The 27,131-nt window shown below is 41.2% G+C and overlaps 2 protein-coding genes across 2 annotated transcripts in view; one reads left to right on the forward strand and one right to left on the reverse strand.

Annotated features, from left to right (window-relative positions):
• The window catches only part of St7l (suppression of tumorigenicity 7 like), a 58,119-nt gene extending 56,712 nt beyond the window's left edge, over positions 1 to 1,407 (reverse strand). The window contains exon 1 of the mRNA XM_032897569.1: positions 600 to 1,407. Coding sequence (XP_032753460.1) covers positions 600 to 813 — 214 coding nt within the window. The 5' untranslated portion in view covers positions 814 to 1,407. The remainder of the gene's footprint in view (positions 1 to 599) is intronic.
• Capza1 (capping actin protein of muscle Z-line subunit alpha 1) overlaps positions 1,251 to 27,131 on the forward strand; it is a 47,794-nt gene continuing 21,913 nt past the window's right edge. Inside the window, exons 1-2 of the mRNA XM_032897571.1 lie at positions 1,251 to 1,576; positions 26,734 to 26,797. Of these exons, the coding sequence (XP_032753462.1) occupies positions 1,538 to 1,576; positions 26,734 to 26,797 (103 nt within the window). The 5' untranslated portion in view covers positions 1,251 to 1,537. The remainder of the gene's footprint in view (positions 1,577 to 26,733; positions 26,798 to 27,131) is intronic.

The following is a 27,131-nucleotide window of genomic DNA, read 5'->3' on the forward strand; positions in this document are numbered from 1 at the left end:
AACTGCGGAAGGAAAATATTAAACAACCCCACTGTTGTCAGTGCTTCTCTCTCCTCTCTCTCTTTCCTGTACTATCTTATTACTCATAACAAAGTCTGAAGGATAAAAATATTACGAAAAACGTTTCTTAATTGAACCGTCTTACAATAAAAGTATGATCCACTAAAATCATAGCATTTTCTATCTTGTATTACAGATGTGCTTATCTTAGGTTTCTGGTGTAGGTTAAGTTAGGCAGCTGGAGACTCAATGGTACGGTTTTTCAAGGAGCCCTGCAAGCAATAAGAATGTATTGTGTGTACCTATCTGGGAATGCTCTCTTCTGCCTTACTACCTGAAGCTTGCAGCTTGACAGGTAGCTTTTCCGGCGGTAACGTAGACAGAACAGAGAGGGCGAACCTTCAGAGCTCTAGGGAGGGGCCGGTAAACTGCAGCACAGGTTTAACAATTAGCTGCCGGGTTGTTGTGGCCCAAAAGAAAAAATAAACCCACTGGAGCATGCAACACCAATTTCCTTCTGCAAAGCCCTCCATGACTCCCTGAGAATCTCTGATCTTTGGTGCTTGTCCCCGACTGTCCAGGAGGTTTGGGCCTCTCACCCGCTGTCACGTTGTCACACAGCCTCAGCGGGACCCTCAGAGCGTAAAGCAGCCCCAGCCCCGCCAGGAACCACAGCGTGGACCCAGAGTTCGCCAGCCCGGCCTTCAGCCGCTCTTTCCAGCCCAGCGGCGGGCCCAGACCCAAGCCGGGAACAGGTGCATGGGGACACCCCACAGCCCGCGCGGCTTCCGCGAAGTAGTCTCCGTCCGCCATCTTGCGTCTCCGGCAGGCGCCGGGACCTGGGAGGGGAGAAGGGCCGGAAACCCGGAGTTGGGAATCCTGGGATAGTGGCGGACTTGAAGCTGGCCTCTGTCTAGGCTGAGTCCTGGGGAACTGGACGGAGATCTGGAAGGTGGCGGAACGCCTGGAAGGTGGCCTACTCTGGGGCTACCTAGTCCTCTAGGAGGGCGGGGAAGGATCCGATGGTGGCACTTATTCTGCAGGAAACGGACTCAATGTGGCGCTGGAGGGAAGTGGTTTTGGTTCCGTACGTGGTTGGGGGTCACCTTTCGCCCTGTGCCGGCGTTGGAAAAGTACTGATGTCTCCTAGAGCCGAGCAGCTCTTAGTGCACTGGACTCGGCGGCCTACGAGACCAACGGGATCAGGAAAACTTCTAGGTGTAGCAACTGCTACTTGACCAGAGGGAGCCCAGGCGCCATGGACAGTCGAGACACGCCACCAAGCATTCCAGGACGAATGGGAAAGTGACTGAAACTCAGTGAGAAAGATGTTAAGACTGCAAAACCCTGAGGGGAAAGTCGACTTCCTAGAGCGCTCCCACCCTAGGCTGTCACGCCCGCGCGGAACTGACATGGCGCCCTCTTGGCCGGAGCTTCCGGGCGGGTCCTTCCGACGGCCCCCTCGGTGATTCCACCACTCAGCTTCCTTCCCGGCTTGCCTCGCGCCGGCCCGCCGGGCTGGGCCAGAGCAGCCAAGATGGCCGACTTCGAGGATCGGGTGTCGGATGAGGAGAAGGTAAGGGGTCCGCCTCTCTCTTTTACTTCCTCCCCCGACGAGGCCCAGGGGTCCGAGCCGGCAGCAGTGGGAAACCTGGTGGTGTCCCCTGGAAAAAGAAGGTTGTTTCCCGGTGCTAGCATATTCCCTCTGCATCCGGGACGCTTCCTTCCTTAAAGGAGATTTCGTTTGCCTCACGGTGGCCCCAGTCCCCCATTCCTCAACTCTTCTTTTCATTCCGGACCGAGCACAACCTTCCTTCAAAAGAGGAGACACTTTGTCTGATTGACTTAACTGTAGACTCTTTACTGTATAAGAGAGGAGGAGAATGTGATGTCGGGACGTGTCAGGCAGCAGTTATTTTACCGCCTTTGGCTGTTGGGGCTCACCCCATCCCCCCATTTATAGGTATGATTGGGGTTAGTTTAGAACGAGTCACTTCCTGATCAGAGTGGCCTCCTTAACTTCCCTTTTGCTCCTCCTTCCTCAGGAAGTGATTTTGCTGTCAGGACTCCTTGTCAGGGAGAGGTCCTCTGGTGTTGCCTGTCCACCTAACCTACACACCCTCATCTTTTCTTAACTACTGACTAAACTAATTGGATAAAAATAAATCAGTAAACCTCAAGGGATTTGCTTAAGAATTTGACGAGCACCTTTATTCTGCTTATGCTCTCTTGTGTGCACGTTTAGCCCCAAGGTGACTCCGTCTCTTCTGTTTTAACTATAATTTTTTTCAAAGTAGTTTTTTTTACTTCCGGTTAAACCGTGAGAAGTAGGCAACAGACTTGTTTCAACTCCAGAAAGGTTATGTAGCAAATAAACCTCACATTTAACACATTCAGTTTGGATGAAACACCCAACCCTTTTTTGATGGCCAACTGTAGTAGTGCTTTATAGCTGGGCTTGTCAGAATGTCGTTTGTGTGCCTAGATCTTTAAAGGTGTTTTAAATACAAGGGTGTATCCCAAATTTGATAGGATAACTTTTCCTGACAACCACATATATTTGCTAAACAGTTTGTTCAAAAAGGAAAGAAGTGCCAGATTCTTCAATAAACACAGAATCTTAGGGTGGCTAGAAGTTAAAATGGTTTCACTAGATAACTACTTATGGGACAAGAATGTGTCTTTTGTTTCCTGCAGTGACTGTTAACAAAGTATGTGCCCGCCGGTGTTCTATAAAATCTGCCTGGGTTCTTTTTTGTTGTTTTGTTTTGTTTTTTTGTTTGTTTGTTTTTTATTAGATGTATTTCTTTACTTACATTTCAAATGTTATTCCCTTTCCCGGTTTCCTGTCCATAAGCCCCCATTACCTCCCCTCCCCCTCCCCCATACGAGTGTTTCCCCCTATCCATCCCCCTTACCGCCCACCCCCCCTTCCCCTGCACTGGGGGGGTCCAACCGATTGTTGGGGGGGAACAGATTATTTTTTATCACTTCTTCAAAAAGAATAACTTAACATACACCTGTGTAAGAATGAGCCACTGTCTTTAAATGCTGAAAAGGGTGCTTAGCCCCTTTATAAACACTTAACAGGGACCAGGATGGCAGTTTGTTACTAGAGTACTTAACATGTGCAACATCCTGTGTTTGAACTTCATTGTTAATAGGACAAAAACTAAAAAGCCACCAAATAACACTTTAGTATTGGTTTCTCTTATTTGAACATTGAATATTATAAATGTTAAAGACCTAGGAAATCAAAACTCACACAAAGAAAACTGTGACAACGTTTATTATAAAACAAATACTTTTGGTTCACATAACATTAAGTTAGAGTGAAACTTTATTCTATTTCTTGAGACTGTGTCTTACGTGGCTCATGTAAACCTCTAACTCACTATACAGCCAAGAATGACCCCAACCCTAATCTGCCAGGCTTTCTCAAATGGTGCTTTTATAGGCGCATACCATGATACTTAACTTTATTGCTTAGTTTTAATAATGATAAACAAGCCAGTAATAAGTAGTAAATCTGCCCCAGAATTGCTGATAAATTCTATTCCTATTTTAGTAAAGAGCTTTTGATGTTTTGTATTTGGGGGACAGATTCTTGTTATATATCCCTAGCTGGTCTGAAACTTGTTCTGTAGACTGGACTGATCTCCAATTTGCCCTCCTGTCTTTGCCTCCCATGGTTCTAGGTTTAATAGAGATTTTTTGATTTGTTTTGTTTTTGTTTTTTATTAATTGACTACATTGTCTTTATTAATGTAGATATGTAGTATAATGATACAGTAAAATCCCTATGCTTTGATCCAGGCATGGTGGTGCATGCCCTTAATCCAAACATTCAGGAGGCAGAAACAGGCAGATCTCTGAGTTTGAGGCCAGCCGTGACTACATAGTGAGTTCCAGGACTACATAAAGAGACCCTAGTAACTTGAGATTCCTGTAATTTTATTAGATTCCTTTCCTCAGAGTTGACAGGCACATTCACATCTCTCTAAATCTATGACTATAAAGAAAGGCTTTCTGGGTGGAAGTGATGCTGGGACCACATCTTTAATTCCAGCACTGGGAGGCAGATTTCTGGGAGTTCGAGGCTAGCCTGGTCTACAGAGGAAGTTCCAGGACAGCCAGGAACCTTGTCTCGAAAAGAAGGAAAAGAAAGGGCTTTGTAAGACTTCTTGATTTTTGAGCTTCTTACGTACTTTGCCTGCTTTTCCTTCTAATCTTTAATTGATTCTTAACAGAAATTGAAAAGCTAGGGGAAAAGGCTGGTCCTGGTGGTACCTGTCTATATAATTTCAGCTCTTGAGAGATAAAGGCAAAAAGAATTAGGAATTCATGCCCATGCTTGGCTACATGAATGAGATCCCTTTCTCAAAAAATAAAATGTTTTGCAGTGGGGTGTGTGTGTATGTGTCTGTCTGTCTGTGTCTGTGAAAAGATTATACTAATCTTGAATGTCTTGAGATTCATAAGCAAGTAGCCCTGATGATATTTTTGCAGTAATTGTTTGTTTGTTTACTTTGATTTGTTGAGACAGTCCGAATTCTGTAGCTCAAACTGATGTGGAACTCACTGTGTAGCCCAGACATAACTCCCAGTGACACTTCTGTCTTGAGGTCCTTGGTGCAGGCTTACAGTCGTGAGTTACCATCCAAGCAGTACAAACTAATCTTAAATCTTTCAGGGCCTGGTAATCCAGGCCTATAAGCCTAGCTGCTTAGGAAGCCAAGGCAAGAGGATACAAAAATGTAAGGTCTGTCCAGGCTACAAAGCAAATGAAGTACAGCCTGGAAAACTTGGTGAGACTGTCTCAAAAAATGGAAGGGAAGTGGGAGATGGACTGGACATGTAAGTCAGTCAGTGGTAGAGTACTCACAGGCATCTGCAAAGTCCCTTGGACAGTCCCCGGGTTTACAGACTATTCGAGCAGTAATTTCTACTTTGAATTCTTGAAAGAAATCCAGAATTTTCATTTTCTTCTTTCTTGTTGAAGGCTTCAAATACATTTGATTTGGGATTGGTCTGTTTTGTTATTATTGTTCTGTTTTCAATCTTATCTTTGTATGTTCTGTGAACACAGTAAGCCCGGACATAAGTTTGGCATTTGAGGCCTTTTTTTTTTCCCCCCTCAAACATTTCTAAAAGCAAGTAAAATCATTTTTGTAACCAGCTGCAAAAGCTTTTATCATTTTTTTTTTCCCGGAGCTGAGGACCAAACCCAGGGCCTTGTGCTTGCTAGGCAAGGGCTCTACCACTGAGCTAAATCCCCAACCCCAGCTTTTATCATTTTTAAAGAGGAAGGGTATTTGTTTGTTTGTTTGTTTTTTGTTTTGTTTTTTAATCCTTTTTTCCACTTCTGCATCATTACCTGAAATAGAGTGAGCTGTCTGAACAAAGCAGGAAGTGAGACATATACTAACCAGCAGCTAAGTGCTTCTAGTCTTATCTGGTAGTTGAATTTCTGTGAACTATTCCAGGTACTTACCCTTTTCAGTTAACTTAGTTCCAAATGCTTACCAAGACCAAGATACCTGATTAGGAAGTTTGAAGTGTGAGATGAGTGACTTGTTTGTGTTCTCTGCCTCATCTGTTTTATTTCATGATTCAGCTTTGATTTGTTGGGTTTTTTTTTTTTATTTGTTTTTTTGTTTCCAGCAGTGTGAAAAGAATTCTAGGATTGAACAATACTGATTAGCATGGTTTTCCTTTTAACCTAATGAATAAAATATGTGCATACACCTTTAAAAATGCTGAAATGTAGATGTGTATGATTTTAGTTAGAGTTGTTTTGGCGTTTGTTTTGGTTGTTCCGTTAGATATTCGAGTTTTGGTTCTTTTTTTTTTTTTTTTTTTTTTTTGAAGCTGGGGACCGAACCCAGGGCCTTGCGCTTCCTAGGCAAGCGCTCTACCACTGAGCTAAATCCCCAACCCCGATATTCGAGTTTTGAAACAGTCTCATTCTGTAGCTCACAGTCTCCTTACACTCTCTGGGCACTCCTGTTTCAGCTTCCTGGGATGCTAGGATTATAAGCACGTGGCTATCACGTCACACCTGGATTAAGGACTTTTTTTTTTTTTTTAAGCTTTTTTTGTTTAATTGCTTTGTTCTGTTTTTAAAGCAAGATCTTAGTATGTAGCTCAGGCTAGCCTAGAATTGGTTATGTAAACAAGGCTGCCCTTGAAACTGACATCCTGTCTCAGCCTCCAGAATGCTGGAATTATACGTGTAAACTGTAAAAGCTGCTGTTGCCGCCTCAGCCACCTCTTCCTCCTCTTATTCTTCCTCCTCCTCCTTCTAGAAACAGGTTTATCAAACCATGTAGTAGAGATGTAGAAAATACAACTAGGGTAGTGAGAGATGCTCAGTGAGTAAAGGTACTTGTTGGGCAAACCTGGTGCCAGAGTTCACTGTTGGAACATGTGTAAATGTGAAGGGAGAGAAATGACCCCACAGAGCTGTCCCCTAACATCCACACATGTGATTTGACAGATGCACACTCCCTCCCTACTTTAATAATAGCAACAGTTTCTAAATCTTGTCAATAGAAGCTAGGATTTAAGAGCTTTGTTAGAGCTTATTAAAAATCTACGTTTAGACTGGATATCCTCAATTATATACTTTACTAGATGAGTTAAATCCTTTAGGGTGAAATAAACTCTGAGTCTTACTTACACTGGTGACTTTCTAAGAAGTCATCAGTTAACATTCATTTTATCATTTTCACCTTCATACCTTTTAGTTAGCTCTACTGACGATAGAAGTCTTATAATTAGTTAAAAAATCCTAAACCAGAACACAAAATCTAAACAGATACAATTCACATGACTATAAGTTTATTATGATTTCTTCTAGAATGGTGAAATATTTCATTGGAACCAGCCTTGGTGCTAAATGGAGTAGTATAGTTAATTAGTCATAAAATGCAGACCCCAGGTCTGTATGCTTCTCAGCCATTCATTTCATACCATACGATTTCCTATGAATTATGAATGAAAACCCAGTACTGGGCATACTTTAGTCTCAGCACTCGGGAGGCAGAGGCAAGTGGATGTGAGAGTTTCAGGACAGCCAGGACTACCCAAAGAAGCCCTCTCCGGGGAGGGGAAAAAAAGGAGGAAGAGGAAGGTCTTTCTTTTTTTAAAAAAAAAAAATGAAGTATTAAAATAAAATGTTGCAGATGTTCTTAGATTGTCTTCATTCTTGTGCTTCCTTTGATAATCAGCAGCTAGTTCTTTGGTAACTGGAATCATGCCTTTTTATCTAGTGCTTAGCACAGCATCAAGAACATCGTATAATTACAGACTTAACTGTGAAAAGGATCATTGATTCCTAAAGTTCTCACTTGGCTCTTATGAAGTACACTTTCCGACGTCTCTGGATTGAATACCTTTTTGTGTATCATTATGTCTGAGCACTTGCTGCCCTTGCTGGTGCTCTGCTGTGCCACTGCTGGGAACATTCAGCCTCCAGCTCCCCCACATACCCCAGCAGGGTTTTCCTAAAAGATCTCATAAAACTGCACACCTTGTGTATGCCACTGTGACTATGCATGTGTACCTACAAGGAGCCCTGCAAAGACCCTAAGGGAAGTATTTTCTTTGTTTGATATGAGTCCTTTTAGAGCTTAATAAAAAAAGACAAACAACCAAGCATTCTTGGTGCTTTCCTTTGTCCAATGTACAAATTTCTTACATGTTGTTGCCAAAAATAAACAAACTCTATATATGGATCATGAAATTGAAAACCCTAGAGGAAATTAGCCATAATAGTGAAAACAAAAGACTACTTGGTTTGTTGTTGTTCTAACTAGATTTCAGTAGTCACATACTATTCCTTTTCTCTCTCTCTTACTGCATGTGGTCAGGGTCTGGACCTGTTTCCAAGTTCTTGCAATCTTTTTCAAGGAATTGAAATAAGCAAATGAAGTTTTGCAGTGAAAGAAAGCTTAATTAAAAAATGAAACCATTTTGCAGATCAGAAAGCAATACAGTCGCTCTTTACAGCTGGCCACAGGAGTGAGAATACTCAAGGGCTCCAGGCTGCTTTTATGGTTTCTATAGGAGAGAGGAGTTTGGATACTAAGGGCTGGAGCCAAGTGGTTTCCTATTTTGATTGACAGGCTTGGGTTATGTATGTAAGTCTTTGGACAGTGGCATGTCCCATCCCATGATACTTTAGATTTTATTCATACTTATGCCTAATTATTCTTAGTCATAAGATGGTAAATAGGAGATTTTCCCCAAAAGTTCACTTAGAGGTTACAGTTTACTTTATTGGAAACACACCTAAAACTAGTTAGGTCAGATTAATTTCCTATCTTCTCTACCTCAAAGGGGAGTTTTTGATGATTTGCCAAAGAGAGAGAAACTTACTTGGAGTGAGTGGGAGTCCTAGTTGGCCTAAGGGTTGCTAGGTGGACTGTTAGAAGAAAGGGACGTACATGTGCTTAGCATCTTCCAGTTAAGGGTTTTAGGTTGCCAAGTACATTGTTTTTAAAAGAGTATATGTAGATAGAGTATAGTAGTGAAGGCTTTTAATCCCAGAACTCTGGAGGCAGAGGTAGGGAGATCTTTATAAATTTAAGGTCACACCACTTTACATAGCAATTTCAAGGCCAGCAAGGGCTGTATAGTGAGATCCTATTTCAAACAACACACATGCTTGTATAGCCCAAGCCAAATGGAGTTCCAGGTTGCAAAGCTATTCCTTATGCTTGTCTGCCTTATGCTCATTAGAGCATTCTCTGGAATTTTGCCTTTCTACCTGTCTCTCCATTATTCTCTTATTTGCAGAAGAATATAGAATACCATTTTTTCAGTACTGGGAATTGAACACAGGGCCTTGTGAATGCTAAGAAAGCATGCTACCACCACATTTTATCTCCAGCTCAAGAGGCCCTTTTTCCTTTGTTTTCGTTTTTTGTTTCTAGGAGATGGGGTCTCATTTAGCCAGGCTGGCTTGGAGCTCAGATGTATAGAAAGGATGACCCTCTTACCTTGTCTTTAGTTAGGTTTTCTTTTCTTTTTTTCTTCTTTTTTTTCTTTTTCTTTTTTTTAGATAGATTGATTGATTGATTGATTGATTGATTGATTGATTGATTGATTGATTTAGAGCTGAGGACCAAACCCAGGGCCTTGGGCTTGCTAGGCAAGCGCTCTACCACTGAGCTAAATCCCCAACCCCTAGATTTATTTTATATATGTGAGTACACAGTCACTATCTTCAGACACACCAGAGAGGGCTTCGGCCCATTATAGATGGTTGTGAGCCACCATTTGGTTGCTGGGAATTGAACTCAGGACCTCAGGAAGAGCAGTCAGTGCTAACTCTCCAGCCCTAGTTAGTTTTTCTATAGCAACTCTTATAAAGGAAAACATTTAATTGGGGCTGGCTTACAGTTCAGAGGCTTAGTCTGTTATTGTCATGGCAGAAAGCATGTTGGCAAGCAGGCAGACTTGGTCTTGAAGAGGCAGCTAAGAGTTCTACATCTACATCTTGACCTGAAGGCAGCAGGAAGTGACAGTGACTCTCTGAGATCTCAAAGCCTACCCACTAGTGACACACCTACTCCAACAAGGCCACTCCTGATAATAATGCCACTCCTTATGAGCCTGTTGGAGCCATTTTTATTCAAATACCCATGTTGTGGTAATAGCTAACCTCCATACCTCTACATCCCAAATGTTTGGGATTTATAGGCATTCACTACTACACCCTACATCTACCTTTCACTCAACCTGTCCAAATCCTTGTACTTTTTTTTAATTTGGAGGCCTTTCATTTTTCATTCTATGTCTATGTTTGGCAAGCACTTTACCACTGAGTTATATATCCCCAGTCATTGTTTTTAGTGATTTTTTAAACATGTTTTTACTGGGGTGGGGGTACCCCATAAACCAGAAGAGAAGTTGGCTTCTCCCACTGTTCTAGTTACAGAAATTGACCTTGAGGTATCAAGCTTGCTGGCAAGTGCCCTTTCTCACTGAGCCATCCCCTTTGCCCTTTTGTTTTTATTTTTTAGCCCAGACTGTCTTTCAATTAACCGAAATCTAACTGCCTTCAAGAGAACTACTTATTTATTTAATTTTTTGAGACAGATTCTGCCTATTATGTAGCCCTGGCTGTCCTAGAACTTCCTAGGTAGACCAGGTTGGCTTCAAATTCACAGATTTGCCTGCCTCTGCCTGCCTTAAGAATGCTGGGATTAAAGGTATACATCACCCTCCAGGCTCTTTAACAACATTTTTAGGCTTATTTTCATCATTAATTTTTAAAATTGTGTGTATGTATATGTGAGGAGCAGGGGGAGGTATGCACACATGAGTGTAAGTTCCCTGGAAGTCCAATTGGATACCATGATTCCATGTAGTTAGAGTTACAGTCAGTTGTGAGGGCCTCTGCCCAAGTCCCCATGGGAGCTGGGAACTGAACTCCCATCTGCATGCGCAGTGTGCACTCTAGCTGCTGAGACATCTCTCCAGCCCCCTTACTTAGCTCATACTTAACTGTTCCTTCTTCCTTTCCAGCTGGGTTACTATAAATTCTTCACAGTTATATTACTCAGTTTTAAGCAATATCTAAAATGTATCTTTACTACTGCTTGCACATGCATATTTTAAGTCATTGCGAGATAGAGTAGTTATCTGAGTGAACTAGATGTTATTATGGAAGGCATGGTGTAACATAAAAGCAGGAACGCTGTATCAAAGATGGTGGCTTTTTTAAATGGACAGACTTTGCCTTGTGATTTATAGTGCACTGAGATAACCTAATAAGTCCTTTATAAATATGCATTCTTGTTCAATCATTTCTAGGAGTGAAGTGAAGCTTTAAAAAAAAATAAATAAAACAACTGTCCCGAACTAGGAATCAGTTGAAGGATACAATGTTGGCAGTGCTTGCTTGTATCCTCCTTAGGACCTTGGCTTCTTGTGTAGGTGGTAGACAGTAAAAGGAGGTACTGAGCAGTTGTGCATGGGGTGGCACAGCCCTAAAGTTGATTCCATTCCAACACAGATACCTACATAGCTGGTGACAGGTCCAGATTCTCAGGCAGCATCATAATTGTTGTTAAATCAAGGTAGTGATCTTTTAAACTTTTTTAAACATATCACCAAAAATTATTTCATAAAATGTGCTAAAAGCACTTTGAGAATCATGGCTTTAGAAGCTGAAAGATGATGGGAATCCCCATGGCGAGGCCAAGGAGACTGACTGGCTCCCTTATGAACTTTCTGCTGTGGACACCGGGCACACACATGTCACAAAATACTCATACACATAAACTAAATCTTTTTGAGAAAAAAAGCTTTGTGCTGTGACAGCTGCCTAGGACAGTTCTTGCCTACAATATTATTTCTAGTGATTCTTTCAAAAGCAAATTTCTAGGTTCTGTCTAGATCTATTGAGTCAGAATTTCTGGAAATCAGTGGTCAGGAATTTATTTTTATTAAATGTTCTAATGATTCATATAGAGTCAAGAAACAGAGAACCTTGCCCTGGTTCAAATCTTAATTCTTACCTGTTTTGCTGCCTTCAGGCACTCATATTTGCTAGGTTGAAAAAACTAGTTATGAAAATGAAATAATGAATGAATACAAAAGAGGCTAGATTTTTTTCCCCCAGCTATCATAGGCACATGGGAAATTATAATTTTGGCACACTGTTATATTTTTTATGCTCTGTGTGTGTGTGTGTGTGCGTGTGTGTGTGTGTGTGTGTGTGTGTGTGTGTGTGTGTGTGTGTGTGTGTTTTATCCATCTATCCATGTAGCATTGTGTCTTAAACCTAAGCCCATGTCCATGCTGTGGAAGTGCTGTACCACTGACCTGTGTATGCAACCTTTTTTGAAAATTTTATTTTTATTTTGTATGGTTTGCCTGCATATATGTATTTGCACCACATGTGTGCCTAGTACCTGCAAGGGTAAGAACCGGGAGAGGGATCTCCTAAAACTGGAGGTTACAAACTATTATGAGCCACCATATGGGTTCTAGGAGCTCTCGGTTTTTACTTTTTATTTTGAGACATCATTGAGCATTTAAAATGTACCTCAGTGCAAAACAAAGAATTGCTTAGGAGGATTTTGAATTGTGGTCTCTCTGCTTGTCTCCTAAGTAGCGAGCTGGATTAAACCTGGCCTTTCAAAGTTTAAACTTTTTGAATCTGAAATTAGAACCAGGCAAGTTATCTGTGTGACCCAAAAATTTTAATGACATCTTCTTCCATAACAGGTATACAATAAAGTGCGTTACTAAGTAAAGTCTTTGGGTAATAGCATTTTTCGCCCTTAGCTAAGCTAATTTGTTATTGCATTACTAGCGGGGAGCTTTTACCAGGCTCCAAGGAGACTTTTATGTCTCAAAATTTTGTACCTTACAGTTCCTTCTGCAGTCATCATACCCTTTATAATTTTTTGAAGACAAGATTACTATTTATCCTGGATGGGCTCGGACTCACCATTTCTTTTCTCTGACTATAGGCATGTACGAACACATATTCCACCACACCCTCCCCTGTTCTTTCACTTGTAATTTCCCCAAAAAGACTCTAAAGCATGTTACCAAGTCTAGCTTTAAAATCCTACCTTCCTCTCCTTGTAGCTTTTTTCACCCACCTAATCCATATGTCTGTTTCCTGCATCTTAAGCTCTGTGTCCTTTATTCTCTATACTTTGATTTGGCAGTTTTTCTTCACAGTTATTGTAAGCATCTTTAGGGCTGGAGAGATGGCTTGTCAGTTAAGAGCACATACTATTGCAGAGGACCTCAGTTTGGTTTCCAGCACTCACTCAGAGGCTCACAACTGCCTATAATTCTAGTTACAAAATAGCCACTACTTCTAGACTATGTAGACACAAACATTCATGAGCACATAACCACATATATTTACACAAAATTTAGAATAAAATGCATCTTTAAATATTAAGTAGTTGCTTTTAAGTATCCCTTCTTAAGGGATATTGCTTGTGTAAGTAAGTGTCTTTGCTAGCCTTGGTAAATATTAAAGATTGGAAAACTGAGTTACTTACTGTGTTAATCTTGTGCTATTTGTATCCACTGTGATAATTTGCAACTCATATTAGCTGCCAGTCAACCTTGGCAGCATGTCAGAGTGTTGAGGAAGTTTTGTAAAAGCCAGCCCCAACTAAATCTTACATTTCTGCCTATTAAGAGAGCTGTCACATCAAAATCTCTGCCAGTAGAACCCAGCCATCTGCCCATTTAAGTCCCCTAGTGATTTCAGTGTTTAAAGCAAATGAAATGTTTCTTTTCATTTTTTACTTTTCTTCTTCTTCTTTTTTTTAAAGGTTTATTTATTTCACATATGTGGGTTCCCTGTCACTCTCTTCAGACACACCAGAAGGGACCATTACAGATGGTTGTGAGCCACCATGTGGTTGCTGGGAAATGAACTCAGGACCTCTGGAAGAGCAGTCAGTGCGTCAGTGCTCTTGACCTCTGAGCCATCTCTCCAGCCCCTGGATAGTTAAAACAGTCCTCAGTCGATGTGCATAGGATTATACTCACAAATAAAGAAACTAAATCCAAGCAATTGAATAGGAAAGATGCCATGGGAAACAGTTTGATTCCCAGCAACTTCAAAGGAAGTAAAATTAGTTTAGGGGAGGAGGGTGTATGTTTACTTTAGAATATCATAAACATATGCACCGGATCCTAAAGGCCAATCGTGATCCCACTGTTCTGTGACCATCCCCCAAGCTCTTACTGCTGACCCTGCCCTCTGAGCTGCGAGTCTGCTGACACTGTAATCTCAGGGTGGTGCTGGGAGGCGCTCTAATTAACCTAGTTACATTTCTCAAAATTATGCCTAGGTTAGACCTTTTCTCTTTCTCTCTCTCTTTAGCACTTTTAGTAGTTAAAATGTTTTATGAATTTTTTTTTATTTTTGTTTTATGTGTGTGAGGGTTTTTTTTTTTAACATGTCCCAACAATTTTTCTGTCTTTCTGTTCTGCTTCATTTCTTTAAATATCCAGGTAAATCTACTAATTAGACCATCAGGTCCTTTCCATTCTTCTGTCCATGCTTATTGCATTTGTGACAAGACATGCCTTTTCTTAACTTTAAATGAACAATTAAGATACATGCTTAGAAATCTTATCAAAATTCTGGATGTTTTAGAGCCTAGAATGAGGATGATCTTCTCCTAACTCAGTGCTTAGAGACATAAATAAAAATGGTTGGAAATGATAGTTATAAAATAGACAGCTGTTGTGTTCTGTTTGAGACAAGTCCTGGCTGCCCTGGAGCTGACTGTAGACCAGGCTGGTCTCAAACTCAAAGAGATCCCCAACCCCTGCCTCTTGAGTGCTAGAATTAAAGGCAAGTACCACTAAGCCCAGCTTTTTCCCTTTTCTTTCTTATAGTAAACTTTATGCTTACCTATGTCATTTTTTAGACAGTATGGTATGAACTTGTATAATACATAATGGTGACTCCTATTAAAGAAAACTTATTTGGTACATGTTAAAATGGTAGGAAACTATGTGAGATTGTGGCCACAGAGGAAAGGTCATGCTCAGTGAGGCCGGCTGGGATTTCTAGCCCAGGCAGAGATTCGGGTATTGTAGATGGAAAACAATTAGAAAGAGCCATCGAAGGCCAGCCAGCTCTTGCTGAAGGCAGGCCAAGCTTGTATGCAACAGGGCAGAGGAAGGTAGCACTTGTTAGGTAGCAAAGGTGGGCTGGTTCTTGCTGAGCTCAAGTCAGGCCTGCCCTGGTCTGTTTTTTGTTTGTTGTTTTCGCATCTCATTTTGAAATATCTGGTAAATCACCAATAAACTGTCTAAGACAGTAAGTTTTACAGATGTAAATTCCAAGCTGTTATAGATAAATAAGTAGGGAAAGTAGACAAATTATTTTGTTTTAAAGTAGCGCTTATATTTTTAAAAAATTACCAATTCTAGCTGTGTGTATACCCTTAATTTTGAAAATTTGCTAAATGAAATACATAACACACATTAAGCTGCAGAACCTCCTTATCAAATTTCTCTGCCCTCTTTCCACCTTGGCCTTAACCTTTTCCAGGTCCTCTCAACCTGGGAGGTAGCCGAAAACAACCCAGCTCCTAAGACCCTCTGACCTCCAAAGGAGTGCCTCACACACACTCATGCACGCGTGCACACACACGCACACGCACACACACTTAAACAAAATAAGAAAAAAATTAAAAATCAGACCATTCAGGCAAAGCATCTTTTGTTTTTGAAAAATGCACATGCCTGTAATCTCAGAATTTAGGAGGCTGGGGCAAGATCACCTCAAGTTCAAAGCCACATAGTGATTTTAAGGCTAGCCTTGGGATCATACTGAGGCCTTGTTTGGATGGATGGATGGATGGATGGATGGATGGATGGATGGATGGATGGATGGATGGATGGATGGAAAGAACAAAGGAAGAGGGGGATAAAGGAAGGCAAGGAAGGAGAGAGAAAAGCAGCAACAGCAGCAGCAGCAGTAGCAGCAGCAACAAAGTCTAGAAATTTAATCCTGGCACTGAGGGGGCAGAGACAGGCAGATCTTTGCTTGAAGATGACCTGGGGGCATACTGAGTGAGTTCTAGGCCAGCTGTATGGTGATACTTTGTCTCTAAACTACAAACAAAATAAGAGAGCTATACTGTACAAAGTAACACTTATCTGTCTGTAATCCTAGTACGTAGGCACTAGTAAGATAAGGTAGGAGAATTCAAGGCCAGCTTGTGTGTGTGTATCACATCCTAAATGACTTCAAATGTGAAAATCCCCCTTAGGGAACAGCACTGACTTCTATGCAAACAGAGCTTCCTACCAGGATAGAAATAAAGTTCATTCCTTTCAAGAAATGAAAGCCAACTATTTGTTCCTGATATTTCTGGGAAAGGAGTAGAATAAAAGCAAGCAAAGTGTAAAGGCATTGTTTTTGACTACTGTTTTCTTGAAGTAGATATGCTATTTGAAAATATTTAAAAGGAAAAACTGAGATTATGTTACTACGATTAGAAGCAAGACATTTAGAACTTTTTGGCTAATAAAAGTGTTGTTTCTTCTAATTACTGGGTATTACTGGTGTGGTGGAGAATATACGGTAACTATGATACTATTATGCAAAAGTTTTCTGAAAAAGAAATTAAGCCCCAGGTAATGCAGGTGGAGTCAGGAGTATTTGGAGTTTAAGATCAGAGGAAGTAATTTCTTGGTAATTTGAATGGTTTATTCAGTTTAATAATTTAAATCATCAGTTACCTCTATTGTAACCAGTTATGGTAATAATAATAATTAGCATTTATTGAGCTGCTCCTATTTAAATATTCTGATACAATCTTCATGAACTTACATGCTAGCTAAACAAAGCACTCTACCACTGAGCTACATCCCTGCTCCAGAATAATTCTAAGCAATAGATACTGGCCTCCTTTAGGGGGGAGCTACAGTTTAAAGAAATGTTAATAGATTAAAATTAAAGCCAGGCAAAATGGTACACACCTGTCATTCCTGCACTTGGTGGAGACAGACATCCAGGCCACCTGAGCTACAGGAGCCTCTTATCCCACGAAACAAAATTAGGGAAGGAGGCTCTTTTCTTTTCCTCTTCCGGGGCGGTGCTTAGAGGCCTACAATACAGACTCTAACAAAACTAGGCTGTCTTGAACCCTGGCAATAGGATTGTTTACCTTTACACCAGAAGGTCGGGAAAGCACCCAAATCCGCATGTGGCGTATGCCCAGGCAGACTGCAAGGGGTTCGTGCTGTGAGACTGAAAGTCCTTCTGAGATTGCCTAAGACAAAGAAGCAGGTCAGCAGGGCCTATGGTGGCTCCATGTGTGCCAAGTGTGACCTCGTGACAGGATCAGGATCAACCTTCCTTCTTTTTTTTTTTTTTCCTCCGGAGCTGGGGACCGAACCCAGGGCCTTGCGCTTCCTAGGCAAGCGCTCTACCACTGAGCTAAATCCCCAACCCCAAGCCGACCTTCCTTATTGAGGAATGTTGAAGGCACAGGCATAGAGTAAGAAATAAATATGCAACTTTTTTAAGTAATAAAAATCAATACTTGGTCTATGGTTCCGTTAAAAAAAAATTAGGGAAGGAGAGGGGAAGACAGAGAAAGGGGATTTTTTTTTAAAGTGAGACTGAAATTCAAAACCAAGTCTATTCAACTCCAAATGTATTTCAACATAGTATTTTAAAATAAGACAAATATCTATCACTTTATTCAAGAGAGATTTTTGTAGAACATTTATTTACTACCTGCTCTATTCTGTTTAATTTGTTAGCCTATATTATGGAAAGGGGATACAAATTTCAAGTTTGTCCAAAGCAAAGCTTTATCTTCTGGCACAAGAGGATATGACGGTTATATTCTAGGTACTGTGATAAATGTTCAAGCAAAATGTGATAGGGGTACAAGGGATTGTTCTTGTATGGGGGAATACTCTTATAAAGAACAGGAGGGCCCAATCTTAAAGATGGAAAGATTCTGACAGGCAGGGATGTGGAGAGAGGAACAGAATTGAAGGGCAGTATAGGTCAAGGTCAAAAGAGGAGACTTGTAAGTGAGATAAGGATCTGGTAAGCACCAGGCAGATTAGCAAGCAGAGATTTGGGCAGAACAGACTTTACAGCCTTCGCTGGTGAGTGAGGTGTGTATGTCACCTAGCAACAGAATTCTCATCCATCTAGAATTTTCTATCACGTAAAAGTCTGGTTCTACAGATGCAAGATTGATGGCTGTTTTAGGATTTGAATTTTTTAGATGGGTCAAGGAATGGGAGTGGAGAAGTGACTTCATACTCATGCAAAGAACTCCAGTTTGGTTCCCAGAACCCATACAACCTCCTATAACTCCAGTTCCTGGATATCCATTGTCCTTTTCTAGCCTCTGTGGGCTCCTGCATGCATATGGCACACATACATACACATAAAAATAAATAAATGAGAAGCCCAGTACTCAGTGATAAAAGTTTTTAAAGTAGGTCAAAATGAAGATGAAGTTTAATAAAAAACAACTTGTGGGAATCAATTCTCCCACCATGTGTGTTCTGGGCATTGAACTTGGATCATTAGGCTGAGCAGTAACAATCCTTATCCACTGAGCCATCTCACCACCCCACACTTTTATTATTGTTGTTTAATTTTTACTTATTCACTTTACTTTCTGCTCACTGTCCCCCTCCTGGTCATTTCCTCCCCCGATCCTTTCCTCTATTCCCCTTCCCCTTCTCTTCTGAGCAAGTGGAGGCCCTCTGGGTATTGCCCCCTACCCTGGCAGTTTAAGTCTCTGAGGGATTAGGTGCTTCCTCTCCAACTGAGACCAGACCTGGCAGCACAGCCATAAGAACATACCCCATATTACAGGCTACAGCTTTTGGAATAGCCCCTCTTCCTTTGTTCAAGACCCATTTGAAGACTACGCTGCACATTTGCTGCATATGTGTGTGGAGGCCTAGGTACAGCCCATATATGTTCTTTGGTTGGTGGTTCAGTCTCTGAGAGCTCCAAGAGTCCAGGTTAGTTGAGTGTGTTGGTCTTCCTGTGGAGTTCTTATCCCATTAGGGTACCACCCCAGTTTTAAAACAGGATGATAATGTTTGACTTTTAAATTTAATATTGGGGATTGGGGTTGGGGATTTAGCTCAGTGGTAGAGCGCTGGGTTCGGTCCCTAGCTCCGAAAAAAAAGAAAAAAAAAAGAAGATTAAATTTAATATTTTATCATTTTACATATCCTTTCCCATTTTTGTTAAAGCTACAGATTTTAAAAGCAAAGGTTGAGTCAGTTCTTGCAAAAATAAATAAATAAAGTCTGGAGCTAGACATGATAATGTCATACATCACACCTGTTATCCCAGACTAGATACTAAGACCAGAAGATTGCCACAAGTTCAAAGTCATCCTATCCTACAGAGCAAAACCTTGTCTCAATAAAACAAAAACACGCCCCAAAACAAATCTTAGCCAAGCATCATTCTCTCTCCCCTCCCCCTCTCTTTTACACATACAGCATATAGAACTAAGAGGACAAAGGCAATCTATGGCACACTAAATACTCTGGAATTTTGCTCTCTTTTGATATATACTATAGCCAAATGCCTAGATTTTAGTCTCAGCTCCACCCTTTAGACTAGGCACACTCTCAAATCATGGTCTCTTTCCTGCTTACTTTAGTAAAGACCAAAAGAGAAGCTTTAAGGAAGGTTGTGTGAACAGAAGAATAGGATTCATTTGTTTGCTTTAGTAGAAGGTATTTGCCAGGCCTTAGTTTTAGATATACAGCAATAAGCAAACATGACAAGTTCTTACATTCTTGTGCCAGAAGTTTGTATACTGTGACCCCCATGGGGCAGATCCAGCCTGCCATTTGCTTTTACAAAGCCCGAAACAAAACCAAAGAGTCATATCTCTTGGTGTAAAAATTTCATGAAATACAAATTTTAGCACATAAAGAAGGCTTTTGATCACAGTCATGTTTGTTCATTTTGTGGGACAGAAAAGATGTGTATAACCAACCCTGAAGCGCTCACCCTCTGCCTCCTGCAGTAGCTGTTTGCTGGCTCGGCTCTGTGTATATACATTCTTCTGGAGGAACTGGGCAATAAACAGTTTATCTTTAGTGATGACAAGTTCCTTGAAGAAACAAAAGCAGATAAATGGGTGAGAAATGAATGGGTAGAGAGAGTATAACAGCAATGGTTTATATAAAGTTGAGGAACATACTGTATTAAATAAATAGCATTAAAAGAGAACTTTTTCTGGTAGTGCTGGGGATCTATACATACTATGCTCACCATTGAGCTAAAATATAGAACTTGATGACTATGTACCCTTAGACAGTGGTTCTCAACCTTCCTAATGCTGTGACCTTTAATGCAGTTCCTCATGTTATGGTGACCCCACCACCACTGTAAAATTATTTCCATTGCTACTTCATAACTAATTTTGCTACTGTTATGAATCATAACAAATATCTGATATACCGATGGTCTTAGGTGACCCCTGTGAAAAGGTTGTTTGACACCCCATGAATCACAACCCACAGGTTGAGAAGCACTGTTCTAGTAACTTAGTTTTGGCAAAAACAGCAACAAAGACTGCAAGTAGCTCTGAGACAGGTTCGAAAGCTAAGTAATAGAAAATAGAGCCGAGGAAGAGGAGCTTATAGGTCATTAATCTGATTTTAGTATTTAATTTAGACTGGGTATATAAATTCTTACTACTTTGAGCTAGTTTTATGCCATTGCTTTCAAAGAGTGAAAAGTTGATGCTGTCAATATTCTTGGTGGTCTCAGATGCTCGGAGGTTGCTTCTTTGCCAGCACTTGAACAGAAGTCAGTACTGCTACTTGATGTTGTTCTCGTTGTTGCATACGTGAGCTCCTTTCAGCGTAAATGGTTCAGCGGACCACGAGCTCATGGTGGAGGAGTGACCTTTTTACCTCCCTTGCTGCCTGCTGTCAGCATGTTGACAATGCCCCATTTCAGTCTTTTGCCTTGCTTGATCTTTTTTATTTTGGGTTTATTTATTTTATGTGTATGAGTGTTTTTTGCCTCATGTGAATACACCCTACATATGCAATACCCACAGAGACTAAAACAGGACTTCAGAACCCCTGGGACTGGAGTTAAGTTGTCTCTGAGCTGCCACATAGGTGCCGGAAACCGAGCTGGGTCCTGTGCGTGAATCTGAAGTGCTCTTAACCCCTGAGCCTTTTCTCCAGCCTTCTTTATTCTGTTTTTGAGACAAATCCCACTCTGGAGTTGAGGCTGGCCTCAAATAGCAATTCTCCTGCCTCAACCTCCTGCGTGCTGGTTTTAGAGTTATGAGCCACCACATGGGGCAGCTTGGTTCTTTTTAACTTTGATGTCACTTGTCTTTTATTCACTGTTATTTATTTAATACAGTACATTCCTAACTAATTTTGAGTTTTTCTTTATGTGCCTTTGTTGCAGTAGATTTTAAATCTAAGAGATTTGAAAAAGAAAAAAAGACATGATTAACTTTAAAAAGAAAAACAATAAATATATTTTTGTTAATATAAATAAATTGCTTTTTAGCATAAATGATTAATATTGGTGGTGTTTTATAACCCTCTCCCCAAAAGGAATTACTATGAAGAGTTGCATGTTGACATTTTGCCGCTCTTAATATCTACAGTTTATTCTGACATGTTCCTTTGTATGTATTGTTTCCTCTGCCTGAAATGCACACCCTGTCTCTCTCATCTACTGGGTCTCGAAATCCTGCACTAATACTGATGCCTGCCTTTGAAAACTAACGTGCCCCCACCCCACCCCCCGGTCCTGTGTGCATAGGTAATGGTACCGTCCTTTATGCCCAGTTGTGCACTTAACACGCACTTTCTGTATGACTGTGAGTGTCAAATACTCAATGGCAGTGTCGATTGCTCCACTGTAAGTCTGTTTACTGACACTTTTCTTCCTTTAGGCCCAGAGGTTAGGTTGGCTTCCAACTCACAGAGACCCAACTGTCTGCCTCCTGAGTGCTGGGATTCAAGGTCTAAACCACCCCTCCCCACCAGCTGGAAGATGTGTTTTAGGTGAATTGTTAATTGGCATATACTTACATTTGCAGTATAAGCACTTTGCCTGCCTGAAAAGAGGTTCACATTTCTCTGGTATCATGAGAAACACACTTGCAGAAGGTGATATAACCAACCACTAGGCTCATTTGCCACAAATAAACAATGATAACAGGTCTGCGCTGGACAGTGGTGGCACACACCTTTTAATCCCAGCACTCAGGAGGCAGATGCAGGCAGATCTCTGTGATTTTGAAGCCAGCGTGGTCTATGTAGTGTACTCCAGGAGAATCAGTACTATATAGAAAAACAAAAACAAAAACCGATTTTATTGTTCAAGAAGTTATACTAATTTCTTGATTTATTTATACCAGCAGTCAATGAGTATTTAATATTTCATATTCATCAACTGTTGCTTTATATACTAAGGAAGAAATATACTAGAAAATCATATTTCAACATTCAGTCTTTTGGGTTCTTTACACAGTAACTCTGGCTGGCTTAGATGTGTCTGTGTCATCCAGACTGTCTTTGAACTTGGGGTGATCCTCCTGTCTCATCCTCCCAAATGCTGGGATTATAGGATTGAGTGCCACTACATTCATGGCTACATTTAGACTGTTGGTTTGTTTGTTTCGTCTTTTTATTTATTTATTTCAAGTTCTCCTGATGGCGATTTAATTTTTAAACCATTTTATTTACTTGTTTAGAATGGGTTTGTATGAGTACTTGCACACACACAGAGGTTAGCAGACAGTTTGAGGTATTGGTTCCCTGCTTCCACCATGTACAGTCTCAATTCCAGGGATTGAATTCAGGTCCTTAGGCTTGGTATCAAGCGCCTCTACCTACTGAGCCATCTTTCTGGCTCCTGTCAGGCCTAAGTAGTATACTGCTGCACTCAGCTTCCAGTTGGTTTTCACAAGGCTCGTGAGACTGTAGTTGTTGTTGTTGGTATGGTTGGTTGGATTTTGTGTAAGAATGGCGCCAGTGGGTAGAGGTACTTGTGTACAGGCCTTTACCAACTTGAATTCTTGCCTGGATCCCATACAGTGGCAGGAAAAGGAAAAAACCAACTTTGGAGAGTTTTTCTCTGACCTCCCTCCACATACTTTTCATGACAAGTGTGTACCTGTGCATACACACACACAAAAATGGTTTAGCTTTGATGTGACCATAAGGAACTTAAAATTGTATGAAGTGTGCTAATCTGGAAATAGGAGCTGTCTTACCTGTTAGATGGTCATCTTTGTTCTATCCCTGTGATTTTAACATCTTTGTGAGTGGCACATTAAATATTAGGGGGTTTTCTTTTTCTCCCGTCATGTGCTAGATCTATCCTATCCTGAGAAATTTCTTTGAAGTTAGGCATTGCCTTAGGCTTTCTACTGCTGTGACTAAATGAAACACGATGACCAAAAGCAAGTTGGAAAGGAAAAAGTTTATTTTGCTTATACTTTCACATCACAGTTAATCACTGAAGGGAAGTCCGGGCAGAAACCTGCAGACAAGAACTGGGGCAGAGGCCATGAAGAGGGCTGCTCACTGGTTTGCTCCTCTCCTCATGGCTTGCTCCTCCTGCTTTTTTATAGAACCAGAATCACCAGCCCAGGGTTGCTACCACCTACCATGGGCTGGGCCCTCTCTCATCAATCATTAAAATGCCCTACAAACTTTCCTGCAGTTAAGGGTCTTATGCAGACATTTTCCCGGTTGGTGTTCTTTCCTTGATGATGACTCTAGCCTGTGTCAGGTTGATGGAAACTAGCCAGCACAGATCTACTAATTATCAGTATCTCCATCATTTTGTAACTATCAGATATCTATATATAGATATTGTCAAATGCCAAATAGAAGCACATCTAGAGGAATTCCAAGAATAAGGAAGAAAGGACCCAGAACAGTCTTAGAGCATATTGAGGGAGTACTGTCTACCTTTCTTCATTTAGACTGATCTATAGGTAAAATCAGAATTTATTCTCAGAATATAAACAGTAAGAATGAACACTGAGGTATTACATAGTGTCTCATACCTGAATCTCAGGATTCATGTGGCTGAAGCAGGAGTTCAAGGCCAGTCTGAGCTACATATGGGTTTTGAGGCAGTACTGAACTATATGAGGTACTGTCTCAAACCCTTCCCTTTCACCCACCACACCTCCAAAGAGAGGCTGTAGCCCTACAGGTAGCCTGCTGCCCTTAGACCTGCTCAACAGATGAGGAATTCAAGTATGCCACATACCACCACTGTGGTGCAAAGGCAGCTGGATCTCTGTGAGTTTGAGGCCAGCTTGGTCCACATAGTGGATTCAGCACAGCTAGGGCTGTATAGAGAAACCCTGTCTTAGGGTAGGAGTGGGGTGCTTATAACCTGCTCAGAAGCAGCGAGCCTACCTTGCCTTGCCCTTGAAAGAATTGGAGACAGGCTATAGATAAAATGAGCAGGAATGCTGGAAGAAGCACCAGACAGGAATAGCTGGTGTCTGTCTTCATAGAGACAATTGTATATATGCACTAAAAAAATCAGGAAAGTGAAAACTTGGAAAAGTCAAAATAATTATCTGAACAGCAAACTGGGCACAGCTGAAGAACGTTTTAGCAAACTAAAAAAATGGAGCTGCCCAAAGCATAAAGTGGAAGGTTAAATATATAAGGAAAAATGAGATGCAGAGTAGATCCTAACACTTGGAGAGTGATAAGTAGAGCACAAAACAAGGCTGTCACGATGCACAGTAGAAGAAAGTGTCTCCATCGTGCTTGCTCTGTGCCTCTAATGCACAGTTGAGTAGTACAAGTGGTAGGGGTCAACTTTGTACTTTAAAATTGGAGACAGTGCTTGATTTTCTTCATTATGTAGTTTGCTTAGAATTCTAAAAACTTAACTCTGACACTTCCAAAACCCACTAATTTGTTGGTTTCTAGGAAACTAAGTGTTGTTTTGTCATCTTTTTCCTAATAAAATTTGGGGCAATCATATGAGTTTGCTGTTTTGGGGAGGAGTGGAATGGTTCTGAAACTGGGTTTTACTGTGTAGCCCTGGCTGTCCTGGAACTCACTCTGTAGACCAGGTTGGCCTCAAATTCAAGAGAACCACCTATGAGATCTGTCCTCCTCAGCCTCTTCTGTCCTCCTCAGCCTCCTGTGGGACTGTAAACCATGCCAGGAAGCTTGGTAAGGTAGAGTGGTTATGAGACACCCTGCTCCCTGCCAAATTCCTGACCTGGAACATGTGCCACGCTCCCCACGTAAGGAAATGTGACCTGTGGTCAAGTAGGCCCACAACAGAGTTCCCCATGCTAATGAGGTACCCAGAGGCTCTGAGAGTTTAGCCAATAAGCTTCCCTTCCCAGATATTCCTCCCTGGAACAGGTATTTAATCTTGGGTCCACCATGAAAAATTGGTATGGTATGGTATGCATCCGTTTTCCATGATGAACAGTTGATGAACAGTTTAGAACCATGGACTGTCCTTTTCATAAGGAATCGCCATGGGGGGTGGGGGTAGAGGGGTCTACAGAAGGCCTCTCTGTGCTTCCTGCAACAACCACTTCCAAGCTAAGGACAATCACCGCAAGCTAAGCCAGAGCTTACACACACACACACCTGGCCCCCAGGCTAGACGCCATCCCCAGCCCCAACCCCAACTCTGCTCCCTACTCCTTGTGACTCAGCAACACATGGATCTCCAGGAGTTTGGGAGGGTGCACCCCACCTCTCCTTTCCCATTCTGGGCCTGTGGATTTCGTCAAATTCCCCGTTTTGCCTCCCAAGCAGCCATGCCCTGAGGCAGGCAGGACACAGACCAATAGCCTGCATACATGTTGTACACAAATACACACATTTAAAAGTAAATGTTATTTTTAATTCAAAATGACTGATAACACACATATTATAAAGTATACTTATAATTGATAAAAATAACTTTAAAGTGTTTTGTAGAAAAAATATAAAGTCTTCTAAACAGTAAAGTTTAATAATTTTTTTAATTTCAAGAGGTATTATATACAAGGAATGCAGCTCAGTTGATCAGAGTGTTTGCCTAATGTACAAAAATCCTTGAGTTATATATCCCAGCACCACGTAAAATTGGCTGTGCACGCCTATAATTCTTGTAAAGGGAATGCTAGGCAAGAGCAGTTATATAGTAAGTTTGAGCTAGCCTGAGCTACATGAGCTCTTGTTGAAAAAAAAGCAAAAGGCTGTAGAGATGGCTCAGCAGAGAAGTCTTTGCTGTCCTTCGCAGCAGTTCAGAGACGGATCACTGGTTACAGGAGACTTACAGTTGCCTGTAACTCCAGCTCCAAGGATCGGATGCCTGCCTCTGACCTCTGAATACCAGCACAATACAGACGCCCGTGTGCGCACACACACACACACACACACACACACACACACAAATACAAATAAATAAGTCTTTAAAACAAACAATGCTATTGGAAAGATGGCTCTGGTTAAGAGCTCTGGCTGCTTGTCTAGAGGATTGGGATTTGATTCCCAGCACCCACTTGCCAGTTCACAGCTCCACTTCCAGGAGATACGATATCCTATTCTGGCCTCTGGGCACAGACACACATGCCGTTAAAACACCCATGCACGGGTTGGGGATTTAGCTCAGTGGTATAGCGCTTGCCTAGGAAGCGCAAGGCCCTGGGTTCGGTCCCCAGCTCCGAAAAAAAGAACCAAAAAAAAAAAAAAAAAAAAAAAATAAAATAAAAAATAAAAATAAAATAAAAATGAAGGGGAAAAATTTAAGGTAAACACAATTTTAACGGTTTGTTATTTGCATTACATGTTACTTTTTAAAATTATTTGTCCTGGGTTAGAAAGATAGCTCGGGGGTTGAGAGTACTGGCAGCTCTTCCAGAGTTCCTGAGTTCAATTCCCAGCAACCACATGGTGACTCGTAGCCCTCTGTAATGGGATCTGATGCCCTCTTCTGGTGTGTCTGAAGAGAGTGATAGTGTACTGATATGCATAAAATAAAATTTTCACATTTTAAAAAAGTATTTGTTTTGTTGGCTTCCTTTCCGTGGGGTGGGAGGTAGATACAGTCCTGCTGTGTGCCCAGGCTGACCTTAAACTCAAGATTCATTTGTGTCTTTTAAGTGCTAGGATTAGATGATGCCTGTCTATAAATAGCTGTATGTTTCTCCTCACAGTACACTCACTATAAATTTTATTTTTCTTTAGGTACGCATAGCCGCTAAATTCATCACCCATGCACCCCCAGGGGAGTTCAATGAAGTATTCAATGGTAAGTAAAGATTAATATTGAGCTGTTGTAAGTACTCCTTAATCACTGTTACTATTTAGCTATCTCCTTTTTTCTTTTTACATTTTTGTTTCATTTATTTATTTGTGGGAGGGGGCAGTTTGTGAGAATCCGTTCTTTCTTCTACTACATGGGTCCTGAGAACTGACCTCAGGTCCTCACGTCTGGTAGCAAGTTCTGAGTTGGCTCAGCAACCTTTTCTCTTTTTAAATTTTGGTCTTTTGTGGCCCAGGCTAGACTTGAACTCTTGAGTGCTGGAACACGGAAATGTACCAACACACCTAGCTGTGAGTGCTTAATGTTTCCTGATTGTTAC

The sequence above is a fragment of the Rattus rattus genome, chromosome 3, assembly GCF_011064425.1.
Source record: "Rattus rattus isolate New Zealand chromosome 3, Rrattus_CSIRO_v1, whole genome shotgun sequence".
NCBI lineage: Eukaryota > Metazoa > Chordata > Mammalia > Rodentia > Muridae > Rattus > Rattus rattus.